This window comes from Astyanax mexicanus, chromosome 5, assembly GCF_023375975.1.
Source record: "Astyanax mexicanus isolate ESR-SI-001 chromosome 5, AstMex3_surface, whole genome shotgun sequence".
NCBI lineage: Eukaryota > Metazoa > Chordata > Actinopteri > Characiformes > Acestrorhamphidae > Astyanax > Astyanax mexicanus.
In genome coordinates this window covers 5,962,194-5,987,000 of record NC_064412.1, presented here as the reverse complement: position 1 = coordinate 5,987,000, position 24,807 = coordinate 5,962,194, and the positions used below count along the sequence as shown (strand labels likewise).

The window sequence follows — 24,807 nt, the reverse complement described above, 5'->3', positions numbered from 1 at the left end:
GACATTGGTCTTATAAATCATTTGTGTGAAATGTTTCAATCAAAACTACAGTTACAATGTAATTACTTTATATATATATATATATATATATATATATATATACACTGCCTGGCCAAGAACAAAGGTCACACACTCTAATATTTCATTGCACCGCCTTTAGCTTTGATTGCAGCACACATATTCACTGTAGCAGTGTTTCGATAAGCTTCTGCAATGTCTCAAGATTTATTTCAATCCAGTGTTGCTGGATTAATTTTTCACCAAGATCTTGCAGCAGCATTGATGATGGTAGAGTCTGACCACTGCACAAAGCAGCTCTTCTCCATCCAGCACATCCCAAAGATTCTCAATGAGGTTAAGGTCTGGATTCTGTGGTGAACTCTCTCTCAATCCATGTGTGAAAATGATGATCTCATGCTCCCTGAACTCTGAACTCTTTCACAATTCCAGACCCATCAATCCTGATATTGTCTTATCTTGGAATATGGCCGTGTTCATCAGGGTAGAAAAAAATCCATTGATGGAATAACCTGGTCTATATTCAGTATATTCAGGAAGTCAGCTGACCTCATTCTTTCAGCACATACTGTTGCTGAACCTAAACCTGCAGGCCAACTGCAGCATCAACCAACCCCACATCATTTACTTACTTAAATCCAGATGTTGACTTTTTTTTGGCCAGACAGTGTAGTTTCTGTAGTGCTTCATAGCATATTATTCCTCAGAGAAATATATAACAAGACAACCAAGTTTTTTTTATAAACTTACCACGTCACTGATTTCTGCACACAGAGAGGAGAACACTAACTATCCTTCTCAGTACACTCAGAACACTGCCATCATTATGTTAGCGTTAGCTTGTGCTAATTGTCAAAACATGAACAAGCTAGTTCATGCTTAACTGCAATAAAAATACAAAACTCATTATCTGAAAGTACACGCCATTGAGAGCAGGTAAAGATCCCTCCCTCAGACAAAGTCTGCTTGCTAATTGCTAATGCTGTGTACTCTCTGAGGTTCTCAACCAGCAGAACTAAATGGTGTTTAATCTAGTGGGTGGGGCTCTGGTGGGGGTTTAACCGGACAGGGGTGGTGCAAGGGTAGTTCTTGAGGGTTTTTTATTATTATTGTGGCATCACATTAAGGGAGCCAATCAAACGGCTCATAAAAGCATATGAATCCTGACGCCTTCAACTTTTTCAGCTGATTTACAGAAAATACAAAATCCTACTGAAAGTATGGGATTGACTAAAAGAGAAACAAGCACAGTATATACAGTCATCTATATTTAATTATTTACTTACAGCAAAACACAATCGATTGCTATTGTTTATCTATAATGGGACTTAATTTTCTCGTCTCTTTTTTATTGACCCCAAAACTCTAAGAAAAGTGGTTTGAACATAAACAGGCTGCCAAATAGATGACTCACTCACTCACACAGGTCACTCACTCTCCGTTTGGGTTGGGAAACGGGGAAATTGGGGGAATTGGGGAAATATTCAGTCCAGTTCTACTCTCACATAGCTCACCTCGATCTTCCCTGCGGTGTCATTCCTGTTTAAACTACAGGCGTAACATTTCTATTAGACTCTGCCTCTAAAAGAAATTTATCTGCTTCTGCTGCTCATAAAACATTAGCTCTGGGATGCTGTTTTGGAAGCACGGTGCGCTAACTCACTCTATAGGAGAAGCTATTTCCCAGCAGCTGAGGGAAATCGATTCTGGGAGCTTGAAGGTGCAGCTGTAGGCAAAACCTTCACCTTTCCCTTTCAGTTCTCCTCATCTCATCTCATCACCAAGGTTACCACAAAGGACTCAACATCTCATAGCATTAGCGGTACCTCCTTATCTCGCTCAGGCTCATCTGTTCCTCCGCCATCCCAGAATTATCATCCGGCTCCGTGAAGCAGTTGAAACCATCAGGGTAAAATGAATGAATGCTAATGTACATTAATACACGAGGAGAGCAGGAGCGCTAGATGCTAATGGTAATGCTAATGTGGATGCTGATGTGTCGACTGGTGAGCTAATGTACTGTATTAACTCAGGCGGGGGGAAGGGGGGGTGGGGGGGATATGTGGCTGCACTGCTTGGCTGACCTGAACAGCAGGTGGCTCAAAGGTGCTAATGGTCGCCTTGGCAACCATGCCTGAGGTTCTGTATGCAGCAGCCACAGGAGATGGATAGCCCGACACACACACACACACACACAGATATCAACAGGCCAGTATATATTAGTGGCGTCACATTGATTAAAAAAAAATCTAATTAATCACAACAATTATCTGTGATTGTCACACCTTACTTATAGGTGAGGGTAGTTGTGCCGAAAAAAGGTTGTGGGTTGAATGAAAAAATTATGGCAACTGCAGTAGCACATCCAGTGCAAGTGAATTTATTTGGTGAAGGTGCACAAATGCAGAAAAATACCAAAAGAAAACAAAAAGAAAACAAAAAGAAAACAAAAAGAAAACAAAAAGAAAACAAAAAGAAAACCAAAAGAAAACCAAAAGAAAATAAACAAAACAAAATCTAGTTACAAAAATTTACATAAGGAATCAACATATTCCTTAAGTCGTACATTGGTTCACACGACAACCAACCAACCATACCATATCTCAACCTTAACCATCCTCTAACCAACATGAAATGAGGCCTTAAATAGGCCACCACTGGTCTACCCAACCCAGCCAAAACCAATTGCAGGGGGATACAATTATAAACAAAACAAACAATAAATCAAATTAACAGACAATGGAAAAATACATTCTCAAAATAATCATTATTCATGTCATAGGCCACAATCCAATATAATAAACATGAAAATAAGAAAAGGAAAGAATAATTAAAATATTTCAAATCCCTAAAGAACCCCCTCAAAATGGTATGGCCCAAAATGGGCCCAGTGAGCATGCCCCCAATTTTGCTCAGGCCCTATATAAGGGCAGCTAAAACAATTGTAGGGCCCTTTGCCAGACCAGGAAGAGAGTACAGGTGAGTGTATGAAATGCAAAAATTGTACCGGCAGCTATTAAAACAGGAATGTGTTCCCAGTAGCATACTTTTAACTGTAAAATATGTTAAATGTACCAAGCTAGCAGAATGTTAAACTTTTAAAAGGGGGAATTAGTATTAAATGGAAAAAAATAGCTGTGTATGTGTATGCACTGAGAAAATTACAGCAGGGACAGAACAGGGCTGAAAACTAATTTGTTTGTTCTGTCACAGTGATTAACTGCGATTAATCGCACTTGTTCTTCTTAAGATGCAAGTTTATATATTGGATAATTAAAGGTTAATAAAGAAAAGAATGTAAGAAATGTAAAATGCGATCATATTTATATTAGTGGTGTCTAAAATTAAAATACTAGTATATACTTGTGTGTTTGGAGGGAGACAATACCATGTAACTTTTTCATACATTATCGTAAACAGCTCAGCTTGGATGTAAAGATTTCTGAATTAGATCTTAATTAGCTGAGTATAAAAGAGCGTTTTCACACCTGTAGTTGTGAAAGTTTCTATGGTCCGGATCAGTTGATGAGTTTGTTTGTTTAGAGCGTTTCTCCCTCTGTTTGGTTTGTTTTCACACAGGCATAATAAAACTAAACGCACCAAAATGCTCTCCAATAAACCATGCAAGCGCATCGTCTCCTCTGATTGGTCAGAGCTGTCTGGTGCCAGAGCAAGAAAGTAAATATAGTGAGAAGATTCTGTGTTTTAGCGCATATATCTGTGCAGTGTGAAGCTGCTTTAACACAGAACACTGAATATCTGCCGCTGTGATTCTAAACACAGTGTTTTCAATGGGACATGCAGTGCAGATGTATTAGTAGCAGTATACTATCTGGCTAATATATCAGATTAAACTGCGCCTTATCAGCAGTTAAGTGTAGCGTTGTCGGGCGGTATTTACTAAGGCTAAGCACTGCTAACCATGCTGCTGAAAATATTAGAAATCTAAGGGTTACTGTAAATAAACAGAAGCGCTTTACTCAACCAAATAAATGGTTTTCAAGAGAGAAATCTGTGTAGATTACTGTGAGACACCCCTGTTCCTTACTAGTGTCACTTAATGTGCCTTATAATCGAAAAATATGGTATGTTTAGTAGACTGTTGAACTGTTGGGTGTCCATATATTCAACTTTATGATCAGTGTCCACAGCAGTAGCTACTTCAGACTGCATTTACTTTAAATACGATATAACTATAAACCATCTAATTTGATCTCCCGGATATTCTAACACATTTACAGATAGATCTTTAACTCGTATAGAAAGTATTTTTATACCCTTATATATTTTCTATTATTCTGTGTTTAATTTATGTTGAATATATTTCTTATTGCATTGTGTTGTTGCTGCTGGAGGCTTAAATATCCTATGGTATCCACCTACCTACCCAACTTCCTACCTATCCACCTACCTACCTACCTACCTACCTATCCACCTACGTATCCACCTACCTACCTACCTACCTATCCATCTACCTACCTACCCACCTACCTATCCACCTACCTACCCACCTTCCTACCTATCCACCTACCTTCCTACCTACCTACCTATCCACCTACCCACCTTCCTACCTATCCACCTACCTTCCTACCTACCTACCTACCTATCCACCTACGTATCCACCTACCTACCTACCTACCTATCCATCTACCTACCTACCCACCTACCTATCCACCTACCTACCCACCTTCCTACCTATCCACCTACCTATCCACCTACCTACCCACCTTCTTACCTATCCACCTACCTACCCACCTTCCTACCTTCCTACCTACCTACCCACCTTCCTACCTTCCTACCTATCCACCTACCTACCTACCTATTCACCTACCTACCCACCTTCCTACCTATCCATCTACCTACCTACCCACCTACCTATCCATCTACCTACCCACCTATCCATCTACCTACCTACCTATCCACCTACCTACCCATCTACCTACCTATCCATCTACCTACCTACCCACCTACCTACCCACCTTCCTACCTATCCACCTACCTACCCACCTTCCTACCTATCCACCTACCTACCCACCTTCCTACCTATCCACCTACCTACCCACCTTCCTACCTTCCTACCTATCCACCTACCTACCCACCTTCCTACCTTCCTACCTATCCACCCACCTACCCACCTTCCTACCTATCCACCTACCTACCCACCTTCCTACCTATCCACCTACCTACCTACCTTCCTACCTTCCTACCTATCCACCTACCTACCCACCTTCCTACCTTCCTACCTACCTACCCACCTTCCTACCTTCCTACCTATCCATCTACCTACCTACCCACCTATCCATCTACCTACCCACCTATCCATCTACCTACCTACCTATCCACCTACCTACCCATCTACCTACCTATCCATCTACCTACCTACCCACCTACCTACCCACCTTCCTACCTATCCACCTACCTACCCACCTTCCTACCTATCCACCTACCTACCCACCTTCCTACCTACCCACCTACCTACCCACCTTCCTACCTTCCTACCTATCCACCTACCTACCCACCTTCCTACCTTCCTACCTATCCACCCACCTACCCACCTTCCTACCTATCCACCTACCTACCCACCTTCCTACCTTCCTACCTATCCACCTACCTACCTACCTTCCTACCTTCCTACCTATCCACCTACCTACCCACCTTCCTACCTATCCACCTACCTACCCACCTTCCTACCTTCCTACCTATCCACCTACCTACCCACCTTCCTACCTTCCTACCTATCCACCTACCTACATACCTACCTTCCTACCCATTTCCCTACCTATCCACCTTCCTACCTATCCACCTTCCTACCTATCCACCTTCCTACCTATCCACCTACTTACCTATCCACCTACCTATCCATCTACCTACCTACCTACCTAACAACCTCCATCTATCTATCTATCAAAATGCAGTCTATCAAAAAAAGTCTGAAAGTGGGCATGGAAGCATAACAAGGATAAGGTGGATAGAGCACTGCAGTATAATAATGTGTTAATAGAAGAGAATAAAATGCGTTCTTATGCTACATTTTAAACCAGAACAGGGTGGGTCTACCCACCTAATGTCATATATATTTAATATAAGAGAACAGAACAGCTCTATTCATTCCCTCGGTTTGAGTGTCATTTATACGTAAGGGTTGGGTGGTCTGCTCACCCAGTTCCATATTCCTGCTATAATAAAATAAACTGGGTCAGATTATCCAATAGCACTGCAATGTCTTCTCTTTCTGCCACCGCACCCCTCTGCTTTTGTGCCAGTGCTTATATTACCACTTTTACCACTTGTTTCCTCTGCCTTCCTCTTTCCTTCCTCTCTCTGGGTGGGTCTGATCCCCCACTGTCATGCAGCTCTCTCTAAATCCCACTGCATGAACTGCACTGATAATACCTCCTTATTCCCCACCAGAGAACTGCCCTGGATTCCCACTTTAAATATGTGAGCTCGTGTGATTTAAACGTGTTAGTGTAGAGCACCAGTCAAAAGTTTGGAAACAGTGTCTCAATCAATAAATGAATACTGAAGTCATCCAGACTATGAAGTAACACTCATATAGTAACTTAAAAGGGTTAAACTCTTATCTTGGATGCTGGTAACATAACATTTTTACTGGAATGCAAATGCAAATAATAAGATAAAAGGTGCTTTAGCTTTATTAGAGAGAGAGAGAGAGAGAGAGAGAGAGAGAAAGAAATAGAAAGATGGAGATAAAAAAGAAAAAGAGAGATAGAGAGAGAAAGAAAAAGGGAGAGAAAGAAAGATAGATTGAGAGAGAGAGAGAGACAGAGACAGAGAGAGACAGAGATATACAGCTTTCAGTTTCTGAATCAGTTTCTCTGATTTTGCTATTTATAGGTTTATGTTTCAGTAAAATTAACATTGTTGTTTTATTCTATAAACTACGAACAACATTTGTTTCAAATTAACAAAAAAGATGCAGAGCTTTCAAACCTCAATTAATGCAAAGAAAACAATAGAAAGAAAATCATATTTATAAAGTTTTAAGAGTTTAGAAGTCAATATTTGGTGCAATATCCCTGGTTTTTAATCACAGTTTTCATGTATCTTGGCATCATGTTCTCCTCCACCAGTTTTACACACTGCTTTTAGATAGCTTTATGCTGCTTTACTCCTGGTGCAAAAATTCAAGCAGTTCAGTTTGGTTTGATGGCTTGTGATCATCCATCTTCCTCTTGATTATATTTTAAATTTGGTAAAATCAAAGAAATTCATAATTTTTAGGTGATATCTTATATTTTTCTAGAGCTGTATAAAGAGAGAAAAAATAGAGATAGCGATAGATAAACAGAAAAAGAGAGAGCGAGAGAGAGAGAGGAGAGAAAGGAAACACTTCCTAACTGAGTACAGCCACCTGCCGTGCTCCCCTCTGCTAATCTGGGCTCCAGCAGACTCACTGAGGACAGCTCAAGGTCATCCTTTCACCCTCTAAATATGCAGCAATTCCCAGTACCTTATTAACCAGATGGAGATGCTAACTTTAACTTCCCCAAAACACAGGAGCATTCGTTTAAAAGTCTAAAATTAAACAAAATGTGTTTTATAGTCAGTTTATTTTATGTTCTGGAATAATTAAATGTTATAATTCAGGAAGCAAAAGAAATGCAATATAATAATCACCTCCTTGTTTCTACACTCATTATACACTGTTCATTTTCAGCTCTACTAATCAGACAGAAACACTTTCCCAAATATCAACAGTGTGCTTTATAATCCGGTGCTCCTTTTGTATGAATTTTACCAGTCAGGTATTAAGGAGCAGTAAATCCACTCCACTGAAGTACAGCGTTATACAGGAGTTTCAGTTTAGTTCTCCAACAGTATTAGCATTAGATGCTAATCGCGCTATGTGCTAGCTCTTTCACCATTCAGAGGTGAGTATTTTTGGCCTGAATTTCTCTGCTGCTAACCCTTGCTAGCATTAGCAGCAAACAGTGTTAAGCTCTAGCTCTTTCACCATTAATAGGTGAGTATTATTGGCCTGTAGCCTGCTGCTAACCATGGCTAGCACTGCTGGAGCAGTATTAGCATTAGCCGCTAACTGCACTAAATGCTAGCTCTTTCGCTGTTCAGAGGTGAGTATATCATCTGTAATGTAGTCTGCATGTTTACTGTGTTAAAACAAGCTCTGTGGAACAAACCGCTAGCTAATAGCACCCTGGCCTACCTCAGGGTTCCTATCTGCCAGCGCTAGCAGTTAGCTGCTAATGCCCTAGTGGAAATCTGGAAATTTAATCTTACTGTAAATAAATAGAAGTGTTTTACTCACCCAAATAAAGCATTTTCAGGAGATAAATCTGTGTAGATTAACATTAGGTGCTCATTTTACTTTAAAAGAAAATTAGTTTTTTAAGAATTACAGTTTTGTTTACTTAGCTTAGCGTTACAGTTCTCGCTACCCAGCGGCAAGACATGCTGAATTAGAATGAAAACATGGCGACAACCCTGTTCCTTACTAGTGTTGCATAATGCACCTTATAATCCGGTGCACTATATATATTTGAAAATAGACGTTCATTGATAGTGCACCTTATAATATGGTACAGACGTAAGTTCACAAGTTGAGGTGAGTATTTATATAAACTGCACTATTGTAATCTATCTGTAACAGTGAAAAAATGCATCACCAGTAATTGGCTTGTTTAGGATTAGGCCACCTGTCAAAACTGGCATCAGAGAATGGAAATCATCCAGCACCAGGACATGAAACTCCAACAGAAAAAACTGAAATGGGAAGAGTAATACAAAAATATAGCTGGCAAAAGTCCCACGATGCAGTGTGCTGTTCTGGAAGCAGTTCAGAAAGTTGGTGGAGCAGCAGAGGACCAGCAGCCCCGGTGCAGTGCAGTAAGCTGAATGTAAAAGCAGTAGAATAACAGGCTTCAAAGTGCAGCGTATCAGAGGGAGCATACTAATCAGCCTCATTAACAGAGAAGCATGTGGAGATGATGGAGGCTGCAACAGCAACGGCCCCTGGCTTTAGATTGCATTGCACAAAGTCTACTGGGAGGGGCAGTAGCATGACATCAGTTCACAACATGATTAAATTAAGACTTTTTGAAATTTACATTACTTTCTAACATACTTTATCCAGTATTTACTCTGTTGATTAGGCTGATTACAAGGTGCAATATCAATAAACGTCTATTTTCTGGTTTATTTTCATAAATAATGGAACGCACTGTCTCGCAGGTCTCGCCTATAAAGCTAAACTAAGTAAACAAAATTGTAATTCTTAAACAAAAAAAAAAAGCCACAAATTTCTCTTTTGAAAACTGTTCATTTGGGTGAAAAAAGGACTTCTGTTTATTCACAGTAAGCTCAGATTTCCAGATTTCCACTAAGGCTAGCCGCAGTTAGCCGCTAATGCCGCCCGACAGCATTACACTGAGGAAGTTTTCCGGTAAGCCAGGGTGATATTAGCTAGCGGTTCGTCTCACGTAGCTTCTTTTAACACGGTTAATGCACAGGTTTCAATTCAATATACTCACCTCTGAACAGTGAAAGAGCAAGAGTTTAGCCCAGTTAGTGGGTAATGCTAATGCTGCTCCAGCAGTGCTTGCCATGGTTAGCAGCAGGCTAAAGGCCGATAATACGTGATCGCTTCCGAATGGTAAAAGAACTAGTGCTTAGCATGGTTAGCATCTATTTCTGGGTATTGGCTGGATATTACTGGTAGGTGGATTATTCTCAATACAGCAGAGACACTGAGGTGTTTAAAAACTCCAGCAGCACTGCTGCTGTATCTGATCCACTCACTGTACCATCAGCACAACACACCCTAACACCTCATACACCACCACCATGCTAATCAGTGCTAACCACCCACCACCCAAATAATAATAATAGCTGCTCTATATCTGATCCTAAGTATTAAAGAACTGGAAACAGATACAGAACTACAGTCTGTAACTATTATAGAACTACAAAAAATAACCCAAGCATCCAGCCTTGTTATTTCAATAGCAATTATTTATAAAAGTTGGCACCTTTTTCAAAGATGAGAACTTTGCTTGTTATTTGACCCATTTTATAGCTTTTTTTCTAATATTAAATATAAAATCCTTTAGTTGTGCTTATCTTAAGATTACAACATTATCGTAACATATATAGCTATAAATATTAATTTGAGAAGTGATCCAAACCTTTGAATGGCAGAGCAGCATACACATACTGAAAAAAATCCACTGTAAAAACTAGACAAAATATATGTAAATTGAGACATATATACTTATATTTCTTCAAATAAACTCAATAGCAAAGTCTCAAAATTAGTGAATTAAGGCTTAAATCAAGCAATAATCCCAGAATTTTGGCTTTAGCTGAGAACCAGGCATAATGGAATAACTTGAATTTTGATAAAAGTGAGACTGGTTAAGATCATTATTCCTAAAAACAATATTGCACTTCCACAATTCTCAGTAAGACAAATTCTTATCAAAGAAATAAATATATAAATATATATATGTTTAAGACTTATTGCCTTGAAATGAGATTTTATTAAATTACACTAGCTAATTTATATATATTTTTGCAGTGTAGTGTAACATTAATCCAACATTATAAACATAATATAGTGGTGAGATGAACTTACCCGTTGGCCAGATTATCGTCATCATCGTCATCATTCAGGCTCTTGCACAGCAGGTCTGAATCACTAAGGTAGCCGGATTTGGGGTCGACGTCTCCGACGTCCAGGCCCTCGATGAGCTCGGTGCGGGTGGTGTGGCTGCTGAGGCGGCTGGAGCAGCGGGCGGGCATGGTGTGGGCGGTGTACTGGGTGGAGGTCTTGCCGGTGAGCGAGTAGCCGCCGCCGGTGGAGGACGGGGCGTCTCCGGCCTGCAGCCGAGGGCTGGACTGTCCGTGGTGCCAGGAGAGCGGAGAGGAGCGGTTCGACAGGCTGGAGATGCTGCGGGCGTTGGTGTCATCACTGTCGTAGCACACGCTACTGTCCAGACAACTGAGATAGGGCAAGAGAGGGGTGGAGGGTGAGAGAGGGGTGGAGGGCGAGAGAGGGGAGAGACAGAATATTATTATACCACAGGTAGTTTCGACCCACAGTGATTAGATGAGAAGATTTGTACGAGTGCCGCTATTGCACGATAATGGCACTGCGACCGAAGCTATCCGAACATTAATAATGCATATTATTATATTCATAATAACATAATATCTGTGAAGCAACCTATTAACCACTAACCACCTAGCAACTACTTAGAAACTACATAGCAATTACCTACTAACCACTTAGCCAGACCTTAGCATCCACTTAGCAACCACCTTAGCAACCACTTAGCAACACCTTAGAAACATTTTAGCAACCATCATGAATACCAAAGCAACACCTTAGGAACCACCTATCAACACCTTAGCATCCACTTAGCAACACCTTAGGAACAATTAAGCAACCACCTACCAACCACTTAGTAACAACTTAGCAAACCCTTGACAACATATAAGAAACAATTGAGCAATTGCCCCGAATACCATAGCAACACCTTAGAAATCACCGATCAACACCTTAGCAACCACCTAGCAATTGCTTGGCAAAACCTTAGCAACCATCACAGACACCATTGCAACACCATAGCGACCAATTTGCAACACCATAGCGACCAACTAGCAACACCTTAGCAACAACCACAGACACCATAGCAACTCAATAGCAACCAATTACCAATCACTTAGCAACATCATAGTTCGTAGGTGGTTGCTATGTAGTTTCTTAGTGGTTGCTAGGTGTTTGCTAGGTGATTGTTATGTGGCTGTTAAGGTGTTGCTATGGTATCTTTGCTATGGTTTTCAAGCCAACTTAAACATCAAATTATTAAGTTAAAAAGTAATAATACAAAATTGTTAACAATAAAATAATGAAAAATAAAAAGTGAGCTGAGTTTTAAAACCATATTTCCAGTATATTGTTCTAGAGCCATCTAAAGCCATAATGACTATAATGTTATATTATTAAAATGTTAATGTTGATAATATAATTTGGGATGCACTAGGCTGTTTCCTGTTTCAGCTGCATATATGCTGATTGTAAATGAATGTATTTTAGTAGAATGTAAATATATTAAAGAAGTTTAGTTGGACTGGAGTTTGTCTGGAGTTCTCTCGAGTCTCTGCACGGATCATCTTTATACAAGACTATATACGTCTGCTATGTTCTTGCTGGAGTGTGGCTACGTTATGTTCACAATGCAGATGCAAAATCTCTCTCTCTCTCTTTCTCTCTCTCTCACACATACTCTTTCTCTCCATCTTTCTCTCTGGTTTCTAATGGACAGGAAATGCAACCTTCCTGCTTCCTGGATGTGCACGTCCCAACAGAGTCAGCAGCGTGACACATTAATATTGACAGATAAAATCACTCACTCCATCTCTTCCAGAGGTGTCAAGTAACAAAGTATAAAGAAATGTTGGTTATTAAACTTTCAAATGTTCAACTAGGCTTCGTTAATATATTTATATATTTACTAAAATAATAATAAAACTTTGGCTTTGACTTTGGACTTGATAAAACCTGTCTCTCCAAACCATCACTGATCATCAGTAAATTTTACATTTCATTTGTAAATGAAGGGAGCAGAGTCTGGAGGAAGAGTGGAGAGACACACAGTCCAAACTGCTTGAGGTCTAGTGTTTCCACCAATTTCCACCAATCAGTAATGGTTTAGAGAGACATGTCATCTGCTGGTGTTGATCCACTGTGTTTTATTATCAAGTCTAAAGTCAGTGCAGTTTTGTTTTCCCGCAAAATCTTACAGCACTTCATGCTTCCCTCTGCTACTGACAACTTTTATGAGGATGCAGATTTCATTTTCCAGCAGGACTTGGCACATTGCCCACACTGCCAAAAGTACCAATTGGTCTTATATAATATTCTAATTTTCTAAGATATTGACTTTTGGGTTTTTTATTGGCTGTAAGCCATAATCATCAACAATAAAATAATTTTTATTTTTATTTTTTTAGGTGCACCTGTAAATATTTATCTTGAGTATTAAGAGCTAGTTTTGTGTATTTTGCTCTTTTCTCTGATTTCTAAATGATGTGGAATATGAATAAAAATAGCAGATCCTAATGCTTAACGCACAGGTGCTGCAGGAAGCTCTTATATTATTTAGTTGGTTATGTAATCTTCATCCTCCATGGAGAAGCTTCTCCAAAGACTGGCCTACTTCTGCTTGTAGCCTACACACACACACACACACACACACACACACACACACACAATCTTAATGTTTGTGGGTGTACAGCTGTAAAGCTCCATTTTTGTTACAGAGAATGAAGGAGTCAATAAACAAAATAATCAAAAAAACAAAACAAAAAAAAAACTGCAAATATTCCATGCCCATATCACATCAAACATAAAATTATAAATATTTAGATATGAAACAAGTTATAATGCAGGAATTGGGAACTTTTATAGAGATGCGGATTTTATTTTCCAGCAGGATTTGGCACACTGCCCACACTGCCAAAAGTACCAATTGGTCTTATTTACTATTCCAATTTTCTGAGATACTGATTTTAGGGTTTTTTATTGGCTCTGTTGTTTGCGCCACAAAACAAACGGTAAGTTTTAAAACTTCGCTACTCCTGTGAGCTGTCATAGTGTCGTCATAGGTTTGTAAATGGGACTGCTGAACAACATCTGTGTATCAACTACGTTTTATTTTTTTTTTTCAGCAAAATGCTCAAAAATGCTTATATTGCTACCATACTTTTCACACTATAAGGCGTACCAGATTATAAGGCACACCATCAATAAACATCTATTTTTTCAGTCTATTTTCATACATAAGGTGCACCAGATTGTAAAGTGCATTATGCTACACTAGTAAGGAACAGGGGTGTCGCCATGTTTTCCTTATAATTCAGCAGATCTTTCTGCTGGGTGTTGGTGGTAGTGGGTAAACTAAAAGCTAAGCTACATAAACAAAACTGTAATTCTTACAAAAAAAAAAACTAAATACTTTCTTTTAAAGTCAAATGAGCGCTTGATGTTAATCTACAATACATTTCTCTCCTGAAAATCTCCTGTTTATTTGGGTGAGTAAAGCACTTCCGTTTATTTACAGTAAGCTCAGATTTCCAGATTTCTCCAGCACTAAGGCTGGAGCATTAGCATTAGCCATTAGCGCTAGCAGATAGCCACTAATGCTGTCTGATATCGCTACTCTGAGGAACCCAGGGTGATATTAGCTAGCGGTTCGTCCACTGTAGCGAGTTTTAACATAGGCTACAGTCCAATATACTTAAGCAATAATACATAAGAGGGAGTGCTATAACATGTTATATTGGCCCTGCTATGATGCGGTCGTAGTCACAAGGTCGAATACACAAGTGTATTATTATAATTATACCACAGTTCCATTATCGCTGTTTATTAAAACATTTTGAGTTAAAGAGGAGGAGAAAATACGATCTGTTTCCGCCAGTTAAAATAGATCCATAGCTGCTCTGTTTGTAGCTGCGCTGTGAGCTCTGCATTATTGTCCATTTCAGTCAAAATTGTGGAAATCAAAGCTTAATATAAATGAACAGAAGTGCTTTACTCACTTAAATAAACTTTTTTAAAGAGAGAAATCTGTGTAGATTAAAGTCCAGCGCTCGTTTGACTGAAAGAAAATGTTTTTTTCTTTTTAGAATTAAGGTTTCGTTTACTTCGACGCCCCCCAGTGGCTAGACCTAAGGAATTACAAGAGTCCCCTATTTTACATTCAGCTTAAAATACTCTATATTAACTGGAAAATATATACACTTAAGCTTTTATTTTAATAATAACAATTATTTATTTATTTATTTGGGGAGACTATTGGAGATATGGCGTTTCTGAACTGTGCCTCTATGAGATCCAGCAGCTCCCAGTGGTGTATAATGACATCGCATTTGGTTTGTAAGCGCTGCATTGTGGCTAGATTACCTGTTTGTGGTGGAGTAATACATGAAGAGCTTCGGTTACAGTGCATTACCGGCTGATAATGTCACTCATAAAGCTCTTCTCAGCAAATCACATTGCAGGGTCGGAACAAACTGTGGTATAATTAAAATACTGAATGGCGAAAGAGCTAGCACTTAGCTCAGTTAGCGGCTAATGCTAAAACTGCTCCATCCTCGGTGCCTCAGGCTAAACTGAAACTCCTGTATAACGTTGCATTTGAGCACAGTGGCTTTACTGCTTCTTTCAACCTGACTGGTAGAATTTATACATAAGGAGCACCAGATTGTAAGGTGCATTGGCGATTTTTGGGAAAATTAACCTATTAAAATGCTTTATCCTAACATGAACTGTTTGATTTGTACTCAGGAAAATATTGATTTTAAAATAAAGTTCAGGAAAGAGCCAATTTTATGATTTTATTCATTATATTTTTACATTAGCAGATTTACTTGACTATTTTTCTATAGTTTCTATTACAATTACAATTATGGTTGTCAGTAATGTTCCATATCAAACATGAAATATTTTTACACAATGCTTAAGTAGAAATCCTCAAGATTTAGTGGTGTAATGTCAGGCAGAAAATTCTCAAAAGTCCTGGCCTTTTAAGGGGTTAAAGGATTTAAAGTGTGCCTTATAGTGTGGAAAATATGGTACTAAAAGAAATACAGTAGGAAAACAGGTGCTTCTGCAATCACAGACAGATTATTTATTAAATTAAAGCACAACGGAGAGGAGACACGTCAGTATGGAACAGAGCGGTGGAAACAGCTGTACAGCTGTGTCTACAGTCATAAACGTCTGAAGCACAGATTCTCAGTCTCTCGTGAGGCTTTAAAAAAACCCTGGCGCTTTTAGTGTATAAACACGTTATGAATCGGCTTTGCAGAAACATATTGCTCACATTTGTCATTGTGTCTTCCGTGACCTTATGGCATCACATACAGTGTGTCCTTTGAGCTGAATAATAAATCACTGAACTGAATTATCTCTGGACATCAACCACTGTGCAACAGCAACACTGTCAAAGAGGGTCCAGGAGCACCAATATCTCTCAGTCAGGCTGTTTAAGAGAGTTTTTCAGGATTTTACTGTGTTGATGTGACAATCTTCAGATTGTCATGGAGTTGTAGAGGTTCATATTTGTGTCTTGAACTGTTTTCCATGCAGTTTCCATAGACCTAGACAGTAATTTGATATCAGTATTTATCGCGACAAGAATGGTTTCAATAACGGTGATATAATTTTTGTGGCATATCAATATGTTTTATTTACAGAATCTGTCATAGGCAGGTGGTTTTTAATGGCGTCAGTTTGCTGCAGAGCTGAACACAATCAGCCTCCGTCGCCGGGCTATGTCAGTGCGTGATGACGTAATCAGGCTAGGCTAGGCTAGGCTAGAATCGGCTAGGCTAGACTAGAATCGGCTAGGCTAGGCTAGGCTAGAATCAGCTAGGGTAGGCTAGAATTGGCTAGGCTAGAATCGGCTAGGCTAGAATCGGCTAGGCTAGAATCGGCTAGGCTAGGCTAGGCTAGAATCGGCTAGGCTAGGCTAGGCTAGAATCGGCTAGGCTTGGCTCCAGTGCATGACATTTTAGATGCAGAATTAAGTTATTTATAGTTGATAAAGCCTATAAGTTTGCTTTTTTGACAGGGATATCATGTTCCTTTTATGTATATGAAGGTTTCTTGTATTCTTTATTCTGGTTGAAGCACTTTGCCTCTGCTGCAGTTTAAAGTATGTTTATGGTTAATATGTATATAGGTAATAGGTTTATGTTTGACAGGGATGTCGTGTTTTTATTCTGCTATATGCGAATAAAAGTGAGCATTGATTTATTTTGAGCATTTTTATTTTTAAGTATTATATAGGTTTTGTGAGAGGAGGCTTTAAATAATTAAATTAAAATTTTCAGACAGAAGTAGTGTACAGATTTCCATTGCAGGGATTCTTAGCAGTTTTTCTGAGGCCTTCAAAGTGTTTATATCGATATCGAAATTATATTGCATCGAGCAAAATTAAGGAATATATCGCAATACAAATCATGCTCCCTGAACCACTCTCACAATTCCAGCCCCATCAATCCTGACATTGTCATCTTGGAATATGGCCGTGTTCATCAGGGAAGAAATTGATGTAAATCCATTGATGGAATAACCTGGTCTATACTTAGTATATTCAGGTAGTCAGCTGACCTCATTCTTTCAGCACATACTGTTGCTGAACCTAAACCTGCAGACCAACTGCAGCATCAACCAACCCCACATCAGTTACTTACTTAAATCCAGATGGAGACTTATTCATTATTAGTTGTGTTGTAAACTATGAAACACTACATTAGACTTTAGGAAGATGCTTTAGGGACATGAATTGTAATTGAGCTGCTGGTGCACCTTCACAATGTTAAAAAACAGATTTTGTAAGTTTCCTCTGCTGAGAAGAGCAGAAGCGCTGCACTATTAAAATAGCAATCTGCCAAAGTCAGAGCGCACCTGGCTCTTAAAGGGAATGGCAAGTGACACGCTGGTTGGTTAATTTCACAATACTCCAAAAAAACAAACCTCTAATTAATTAACCCTCTACTGCACACATGTTGATGGTACATGATAAAATATATTTCATATCATTTCTAGGTTCATTTCGACACATTTTATTGATAAAAGCTTTTAATTTTTTTTATCACCCCCCCCCCCCCCCCCCTTCAATCTTTTTTTTTGTTGCTTAAGGGCAACTTTGTGCAACAATGGTACAAAATTGAAGAGAAAATTATGAATTCACTTATCATAGAGCAGTGCTCAAAGAGCAGTATAAGAGCACAAAAACTTTAAACAAAGAATAACAATTCATTAAGTAAACAGGAAAACATACCGGATGTGATATAGCCATATGTTTGTATTACAGAGTGTTTCTTTTAATATTATGTCATATGAGGGCAACGCTGTGCAACAATAGTACAAATTTGAATCAAATATCGTATAACAAGAAATACTACAAGTTTCTGTGGTTTTATATTGCTCTCTGAGCACTATTATATCATGTACTTTAGCTTGGTAAGAATGTGTTCTAGGTGAGGCCAAATGTTGTGTCTTTTGTGGGATGACCACTGTTGTCGCTGAAATGGAGAATTTTTTTTATGGTCTCCCGCCATGCAAGTGGCATCAGGTTAGTAACATACGAAATGCCTTGACTCCAATAGATGCTGGTGGCTGGTAGGACAAATAGTGACATGTAGAGCACTGAGTCAATGAACTGTTCAAGTTCTTCTGTAGTAAATTTAAGCGGCTTGGTACGATTGCACTGAATGCTATAAAGTTTTGACTCCTTAACAATAAGCTCAAAGAGATCATCAGAGAGACTTTTGAAGTATTGATAAGGAGTCAGAATTTCATCAGCCGATGGAGGGATGTGTAACCAATCAAGGTTTACTGGAGAGGCAGTGGTGTGACACATTTTTCATCAAGGTGTCTGGGACAACCTACTGTCTTCCTCAAAAAGACTATCATCTACATCTTTGTCTTCATCTTCATCCCTAATAGTATCTTATCAAAAATAGGTTTCCAGTTCCAACAAAAACACAACAAAGATATTTTCAGCATGATATCTGACCCACATTTTTGTATTTTGTATAATCTATGAAATTAAAACTCTATTAATTTAACCTTGTTCGCATCCTCATTGTCATATTGCAGTCTATCTTACTATCCTCACTGTCAGATGGGAATTGTCTAACATGCTGATTTTGCCCTTTTTTTTCTATAGAACAATCTTGTGCCCATTTTCCTGGCAAAATGTGTTAAAATATGTACAGTTGTACATATATACATATATACAAAATATGTACAAATGAACATACATGTAATAACATCCAAACGCATTGTTAGCAAAACCTGCCTGAAAAATGCCCATTATTGCACAACGTTGCCCTGAGGCAACGAAAAGATAAACTTAATTTCTGTACATGAAAAATAAAAATAACTTCATAAAACCTGACCAATTGCTTGTTGACATCTTAATAAACATACATATAATTTTTATTTAGAGTTTAATTTTTAAAAAGATTACTAAAGCACATAATCTTACGTTCTTCTCACACCATGTGCTCCTATGACCATGGTTCAAAAAAGGAAGTCCCGCCTTCAAATGGTGCTTGATAGTGGCTCCCACACCTTATTGGTTTGATCTTTAGGATTATTTTGACCATTCTAATTGATTGCAATCATTTAAAGAAACATGTACTAGAAAATGGGCTTAAATAAACTTTCTGTTGCCTGAGGGCAACGCTGTGCTGTAGAGGGTTAAGAAAATGAGTACATGCCTTGTGTGTGTTTCGACCTGAGCAAGGTGTACTTTTCCCGTCGTTACAATAGCAAAGACACACTGACATGCCCTAAATCATGCTACACAGTGCATGGTTGATTGCTCGCCTATGGATAGGCTGAAATAGGACCTTTTTTATGTTTCCAGCAGAATTTCTCTTGACTTACCACTGGTGCTTGTACACACACCTGTCAAACATCATTTGGTACCAAACCTCTCTTGGCTGATCGACTACTTCTTTGGTGAGGAGCAAAACAGTGTTTCCTGGATTGGAGACGAAACGATCATTTATTTTAAGGCATCAGGAGATATACAGTGCTATATTGGGCGACTACTACCCAGATGTTACAGCTGACTGTCAGGAAGGAAGAGGAATATGAGCTGCAGGCCTCAGAAGAATTGAGCTTTCTCTGAGGACCAACAGCAGGGAATCTGCTGAAGAGATCAGAATGCTGAGGACTGAGATATTGCTAAACTAAGCACGTCCAGCACAGCTCTGAGCTCGGGGAGAAAAGGAAGCTGCAGAAGGCTATCCCTGTGTAGCACAGATGTGAAAGCTGAATTTTGATCAGTCTCTCTCTCTCTCTCTCTCTCTCTCTCTCTCTGTCTAATGCTTACTACAGAGTTTTAGTATCCTCCATCTTGTCTCCATATCTGGGTCAATATCAACATATTATTCTTTTAAATTTTATACAAACACTGTGTAATAATACATTTTTATAGATTTACTCTGAATAATGAACACATTGTTATGAACATGGTTATTCTAGTTAAAGCATTAGCTAAATATTACTTGTTTCTAAATTAATATGGACTTGTTTTTTGTTTGCATTATTTTTTATTTGTAAATAAATGCTCTAAATTACAATATTTTTATTTGGAATGTGTGAGAAAAGATGTCAGTAGTTTATAGAAGTGCTGTAAGATTTTGTGGGAAAACAAAACTGCACTGATTTTAGACTTGATAATAAAACACAGTGGATCAACACCAGCAGATGACAGACATGTCTCTCCAAACCATCACTGATTGGTGGAAACTTCACACTAGACCTCGAGCAGTTTGGAATGTGTGTCTCTCCACTCTTCCTCCAGACTCTGCTCCCTTCATTTATAAATGAAATGTAAAATTTACTGATGATCAGTGATGGTTTGGAGAGACATGTCATCTGCTGGTGTTGATCCACTGTGTTTTATTATCAAGTCTAAAGTCAGTGCAGTTTTGTTTTCCCACAAAATCTTACAGCACTACATGCTTCCCTCTGCTGCTGACAACTTTTATGGAGATAGGGATTTAATTTTCCAGCAGGACTTGGCACACTGCCCACACTGCCAAAAGTACCAAAATGTGTCTTATATACTATTCTAATTTTCTGAGACACTGATTTTTGGGTTTCCATTGGCTGTTAGCCCAATTGAACATTTTGAACTGAATTAGAGAAATAAAGTAACTTTTCAATGATATTCTATTTATTTCGAGATGCACTAGTATTTACAGAGACTATGCAAGCTGTGTTTGTGTGTTTGTGCATTTGCACATACGTATCAGCAATAGATGCAACCTGCAGTACATGAATGCAACATTTATTAGAAGGGGTGTCCACAAAAAATGGATATACAGTATAGTATAGTATAGTAAAGTATAGTTTAGTATAGTATAGTAAAGTATAGAGTGTATGAGTGTGTTTAGATGGAGAGCTTGAGGGTCATTGACTATGATGTCTGCACAACATAAATGAAGCGTTTGTGTGCTTGAGAAGAATGAAAGCCAGGTGTTTGGACAGCTGAAGTGGCAACTTTCCCAAAAGGCATGGCAGGGGAATTGGGTACTAACGCAGTTTGTTTGTATATGTGTGTGATTCTGTGTGTGTGTGTGTGTGTGTGTGTGTGTCTGCACATGCATTATGTACGCTAAATTTACGAGAAGCTTTCCAAACAGCTCTGGCCACAGTTTATGGCACGTTTAGAGTGAATCAGTCGCTGTAAACAACTGATCTCAAGCTCGTTTGTGCAGATAAATGTGTGTGTGTGTTTGTGTGTGTGTGTGTTTAGATGTGTGTGTGTGTGTATTTATGCCTTACCCATGACTGAGCTGAGTCCCACGCAGGCTGGACATGGTGTCCTCCAGGTTCTGCCGAAGATCCAGAACATTCTGCACAGTTCGCTTCCTCTGAGACTCACGATCTGCAAACAAAAACAGGAGTTTAGTAACATATATGCTCACCTACAGTGGCTTGCAAAAGTATTCGTACCCCTTAAGCTAAATACAGGATAATCCTAGAAGAAAACCTGTCGGAAGCTGCAAAAGACTTGAGACTGGGAAGGAGATTGACCTTCCGACAAGACAATGACCCTAAACATACAGCCAGAGCTACAGTGGAATGGTTTAGATGTTAGAATGGCCCAGTCAAAGTTCTAAATCTCATTGAGTTCTGTGGCAAAACATGAAAGTTGTTGTTCAAAGATGCTCTCCATCAAACCTGGATGAGCTTGAGCTGTTTTGTAAAGAAGAATGGGGTTAAAATCTCAGCTTCTAGATGCGCAAAGCTGCTAGAGACAAAAACCAAAAGACTTTCAGCTGTATTTGCAGCAAAATGTGGCTCTACTAAGTATTAATAGGGGGGGATAATTACTTTTGCACATCCCACTTTTCAGATTTTTAATTTAAAAAAAGTTTGAAAACCATTTTCACCCCACTTAACAATTCATGCTACTTTGTGTTGTTCTACCACTTAAAATCTCAATAAAAATATTTTAAACCACATTTGACAAAATGTGAATACGTTCAAGGGGTATGAATACTTTTGCAAGCATATCTGTATATCTGTACCTTAGAATGTTGATAAGTATTCTGGTCACATGACAGCAAATCTGGTATTTTATAAGCTGTACTTTATTAGATTTTACAGATTTTATGTGCATATTATATAAAAAAAACAAACAAAAAAAAACTAATGTATATTATATTTATATATGACTATTCACAAGGTGTGCACAGAATATTTGGCAACCAAAAAAATGGCAATGTGAAAAACAAAAGGGAAAAGGCCAAATCATTTATACCTAACAATTATTAATTTATTGGTCCAAATAGCACTGCATAAAGAATTCATACTGCTGCGGTACATTTATGATGAAAATGCCACTGGCCAAGGAAATTATGATAAAAATTTCACTGCTGAGGAAAATTTATGATGAAAAAAGCACTACGGAGGTAAATGCATGATGAAAATGGCCCCACTAAGGTAAGTCTATGATGAAAATGGCACTGCTGAGGTACCTATATAGCTTAATGTGTGACTAAAATAACATGGCGTACAGCATGACTGCAGTAAATGTATGATTAGAGTCGCATTGCTGAGGTATTTTGCTAGTTAGCTAAATGTGTGACTAGAAAAGCAGTGATGAATGTATGGTGCTTTGTGTCAAACTATGTCTGCTGGCATAATAAAAAAAAAACATATTTTAAAAAGTATTTATAATAAATATTGGTAGTTTTCAATACATTTAGGCTGAATTAGGCTTTATTTTAAAAAATGTGGAATATTGGATTAAAACCAGTGAAAATATGTGTTCGGTTTTCAGTATTTGGTGCATCCAAACTATTCACACAACTTACAAAATAAAGGTTCCTAACATTTTTTTTAGATTTTTAAAAGATTATTATATACATGACGCTTTATGGAAACATAAGTGGCTGCATAAAATGCAGTTAAAACAGCAACCATACTTGCATGCATCAACTCATGGTAAACACAGCTGCATGGTACACACACACACACACACATGCATACTGCTTTCTCCGCTTTAAAGCAAAAGGTTTGGTGAATATTTATATACAGTTGTTGACCAGATGTTGATGAATGAGGACATTGTGTTTGGTGTTTGGACCTTAAAAGCTAATGTAGCTAAACCGCTGTAGATGTTTATACTTTACTAATTAACAATTATGTCACATTTATCTTTATTGCCTCAAACCATGTTCAGTTATTCATTGAAATTGTTTTTTTTTTTCAGATATTAATGTTGATAGGTTGTGGAATCAGGCCAGTAGAATATAAGGAAAGTAGGAAATAAAATTATATCTGATCTTATTCTGTCAGCTTAACTGTGTTAAATAGGCTTGTAAAACTGCATGTGGGCATTTTTCACAACAAACAACGTCCATACTTATTATTTATTCATAAAATAATTGGTACCACTTCAAAATAAGACTACCTTTATAAAGGGTTTATAAATGGTTTACAATTTTACAGTTTATTAATGGTTACTAATTAGGTTGCAAATGCCTTAAAAATCATCATTAATAATCAGTTATAACACATACATAGAAAGCCATATATATTGTTGCCCTTTCTAATGATGTGTTATAACTGATTATTAATGATTTTTAAGACATTTACAACCTAATTAGTAACCATTAATAAACTAATTGTAAACCGTTTATAAACCCTTTATTTTAAAGTGGTACCAAATAATAAATTAAAATACTCAATCAATGGCAATTTTATACAAAACAATGGTGGGTATGGGTACAAAGATGGGTACAAAAATCATCAAGTTATATTCTGCACAGAAAGTACTCAATATTTCATTATCAATACTAGAAATATGGAGTTATGCCATTTCTAACAGTCATAATAACTGTACTTAAATTTAACAGCATTATATTTACTTTCTAATATGACCAGTGAACCTTCATGTATCTGCTCAGTCTATGTAATACTGATCATAGTAAAATGGTTATAAATCTGATATAGTTTTCTATATCGTCGCTGTCCTATAAAAAGCATCTTAATTTTTGTTGATTTTTAGTTTACTACATAATTTGAACAGACAAACTGTCCCTGTGCCAAAATTTCTTGATGAACGGACCAATAGAAACTCTTCAAAATGACCTGAAACAAACTCTTTTTTACATTGACTTCCAGTGGAAGTTTACAAGGTTTTTTCTCCCTCCTGTAAAGTTGCTGTTTTGGAGATGAGTGTTTTTCATTGGACAGCGACGATATGTGCTATTTTTGTACTTTAAATGACTCTGTAACATTGCTAGTAAATGTGTGTTGAATGTTTATTGTTCTTTTACTGCCATTTTGCCACGTTAAGCACATATTTCGTACACTAACAGTCGACGGGAGGCCGGTTGTGGTCAGTGGCTTGGCCGTGTTTGTGTAAATGTTGAGTCAGGCTTAGTGAATCACTGTTCAGTCAAACATTCCCCATCTGATTCATGGATTGACTCAATTGGGGTACACCTCTTAGCTTCAAAAAAGGGCTTTTTTTTCTTCCAAGCACAATATTTGATATTTCACACCAATGCTACAATAAACCCGAATCTCAGGCATCAGGCAATGTTCTGTAAGAAAGTGTTTATAAAGCACTTCAGGTGTCTGGTTTCTATTATTACCACTAACGCTGTAAATGTAAGTTGCTCTAGAATGAACTGCTGAGATATTTATGATTTATGTTGAAAATGTCACCGGGAAACTAAATTATGATTTAAAAA

General features: G+C 38.1%; 1 protein-coding gene across 4 annotated transcripts in view; it reads right to left on the bottom strand.

Annotated features, from left to right (window-relative positions):
* The window catches only part of nav1b (neuron navigator 1b), a 191,464-nt gene that overhangs the window by 94,544 nt on the left and 72,113 nt on the right, over positions 1-24,807 (bottom strand). For all 4 annotated transcript variants that reach the window (XM_049479436.1, XM_049479437.1, XM_049479438.1 and 1 more), the window contains 2 exons: positions 21,383-21,485; positions 10,634-10,999 (listed from right to left, as the gene is read on the bottom strand). In XM_049479436.1, coding sequence (XP_049335393.1) covers positions 10,634-10,999; positions 21,383-21,485 — 469 coding nt within the window. The remainder of the gene's footprint in view (positions 1-10,633; positions 11,000-21,382; positions 21,486-24,807) is intronic.